The sequence below is a fragment of the Gavialis gangeticus genome, unplaced genomic scaffold (assembly GCF_001723915.1).
Source record: "Gavialis gangeticus isolate Ggan-Ray unplaced genomic scaffold, GavGan_comp1, whole genome shotgun sequence".
NCBI lineage: Eukaryota > Metazoa > Chordata > Crocodylia > Gavialidae > Gavialis > Gavialis gangeticus.
In genome coordinates this window covers 53,805,418-53,808,040 of record NW_017729024.1, presented here as the reverse complement: position 1 = coordinate 53,808,040, position 2,623 = coordinate 53,805,418, and the positions used below count along the sequence as shown (strand labels likewise).

Sequence of the window (2,623 nt, the reverse complement as noted above, 5' to 3'; positions counted from 1 at the left end):
AAAGAAAGGCAGCGAGCAAATAATGTTAGACTTTTCCCACAAGAATGAAACTTCAGTCAGTGTTGCAGCCACCGACAAACCTCTCCAAGAGAACTCAGAGGCCAAAAATGAATAAGCATTTTGGTGTGGTTTTAATCAAATTACTTGAACATTGATGAATGGGGTGGGGTGGGTGGGGTGGGCAGAAGGACAAAATAAAGCTGCTTTTAGGACTGAATGATCTATTTTCAAAGCACTGGTACCTGTGTGAGTGTGTGTATATTAAAGTTATTTAAATGATGGAATAAGTGGCTCCATTACATCACTGCATCTTTTCTTCTGGATCATGACAATGGGAAGTTACATTCATCCTTGGACTAATGAAGCAACTCCCCATATATCTCTACATTTACACAACGTGCTTTGCAATGGAGACTTGGATTGTTTGAGAATGGAAGCGTCGCACGCGTGGAAGAAAGGGGGGGACGACTTTTCGACGCACAAATTTCGGTGCGTTTTTCTAGTTTTAATACATTACGCTTTTCCAGACTGAATGCAACTGCTTTAGAAAAGAAAAAAAAACTGCTTTGCTTAAAACAGTCACCTGTTTCCTAGTACCTCAAAATTAACCAAGGGAAATCTCTGCATTTGTCAGTACTACCTGTTGTCATTGTGGTTAAATGTAGAGAGACTGCTGGGTAAGATGGTGAATGGAGGATGAAAAAAGTTTTAAAGAAAGGAAAACAAATTGTGCTTAAAATCCCAGTGTGGGTTTTATTTCTTAAAATACTGTGATTTTTTTAATTATTTTAGTAAAAAAAAAAACAAAAAAAAAGAAAGAGACTTTAATTCCTAGATAACTGTTTGTGAATTGTCATCCTTTATTCCAGGTAAGCTGTTTGTTAGTATTCAACTATAATTTTAGGATTTGATAGATTTCATGTGACTGATTGTGCGGTTTTGTTTGCCACATGTTTATTTTCTATCAGCCTGAGGTGTTACAAATACAGCACAATTAAGTTTGTCATGTAAAATGATTTTTTTTGGAGGGGGGGTGCGGGCAGGGAAAGGAGATTAGTTCTTGTGAATAGAACTTTTTTTTAAATTAAACACGGAAATAACAAAGATGTTTTAACTTTTTTTTCCTCAAATTTAAACTAAAGAACCAAACTTATGGCACAGCTATGCAGCTTGCGGACCAAACACTTGGGTCCTCATAACCATTCTGTTGCTTGTCATATTAACATCTATCAGTCTCACACCAGTAACTTTTTTTTGTTAAGATTGGCTGCCTTTTTGTACGTGGAGTGTGTGTTTCTTTTTTGTTTTGGTGCAGTGGGAGGGAGAGGTGTCTGTTAACACATCATTTTGCAAGCGGAGGTGAGATAGTTTCATACTACATGGAGCCTGGAGAACTACTCTTACCTGATTCAAGATGGGAGTTGCTATTTTTTCCCTCCTCCTTAGCTTTTGGCATGAGGAGAGCAGCGTAGACTAAATAGGAATCTACACGCCTTGGGACTGATCCTGCACTTTTCCTTGGGTGAAAGTTCTGCTGAAGCCAATGGAAGTTTTTGCCTGAGCAAGGAATACAGGATCCAGGCCCGTGGTATGTTCTGATCGAGAACAAAAAGAGTTTCTTTCCAAAAAAGTAGAAAGTACTTGACTGAAACCTAGTTTTAGAAAATGCATGTGTCTTTGTTTGTTTTTTTGTTTTGTTTTTTTGGGGGGAATATATCGGGTGGGGAGGGAAAAGACAGGAAGCTGCTGAGAAGACAGTGTCCCACAGAGCTTCACATAAAAATCAATGGCAAAAATGTTGCATTTGTGGAATAAGTGCTACTTGAGAAGCATGGTGTTTTTTGCTTTTAAGGATTCATCCTTTGTGGGTTTGGGGGTTTTTGTTTTTTGGGTTTTTTTCGGAGGTGGGAGGGAGCATCATGTGGAAAACGCATCGGAGGGACAAGTATAAACACACATTTTGTGTCTGTATTTGTTTTTTAATTGGCCTCATTTCAAATGTATTTAAACAGTTCCATACCTGGATTGGGTGTTTGTAATGGTTACCAAAAATGAAAAAGAAAAAAAAAATGAAATAAATGATTGTGACATGCTTTTATCACTACTTTATTTTTCAAATAACATGTAAATATTGTAATCCATTGGATTTTGTTTTGCTAACCTGTTAATAAAAATATGGGACCATTATCCTTTTAACAAGCCTAAAATGTCATATTTTTTTCCTTTTTTTTCTTTTCCCCAAAATGTATACCTGATATATTGTGGACACACATTTTAGAAGCATTATTATGAATTATGTTGACTGTAATGATGACATAGAATTGAAAATAACATTTTTTTCATTGTTTAATTTATACAGAGGACTTTTTCAGAGTTTGACAAAAGGAAATAAATAGCAAAATGCTAACCCATTGGCTCCAGCACTCAGTATTTCCTGATTTTTTTTCTTTAATTACTGCTTATTGATGGGGTAGGAGAAGGGGAATCCTGAATTGTTGCACTGATGGGTTTGGGTTTTTTGTTTTTTGGTTTTTTTTAAACAATGAAAATTAATAAAAACTTTTTAAGAGTGGATGTGTGTGTCATTCTATATTGCAGTCTATGCTATGGGGTCATAGAGGTA

The 2,623-nt window shown here is 36.1% G+C and overlaps 1 protein-coding gene across 1 annotated transcript in view; it reads left to right on the top strand.

Annotated features, from left to right (window-relative positions):
* Positions 1-2,572, top strand: part of ZNF462 (zinc finger protein 462) — a 157,612-nt gene extending 155,040 nt beyond the window's left edge. Inside the window, exon 14 of the mRNA XM_019517084.1 lies at positions 9-2,572. Within this exon, the coding sequence (XP_019372629.1) occupies positions 9-115 (107 nt within the window). The 3' untranslated portion in view covers positions 116-2,572. The remainder of the gene's footprint in view (positions 1-8) is intronic.
* The last annotated feature ends 51 nt before the right edge of the window (positions 2,573-2,623 follow it).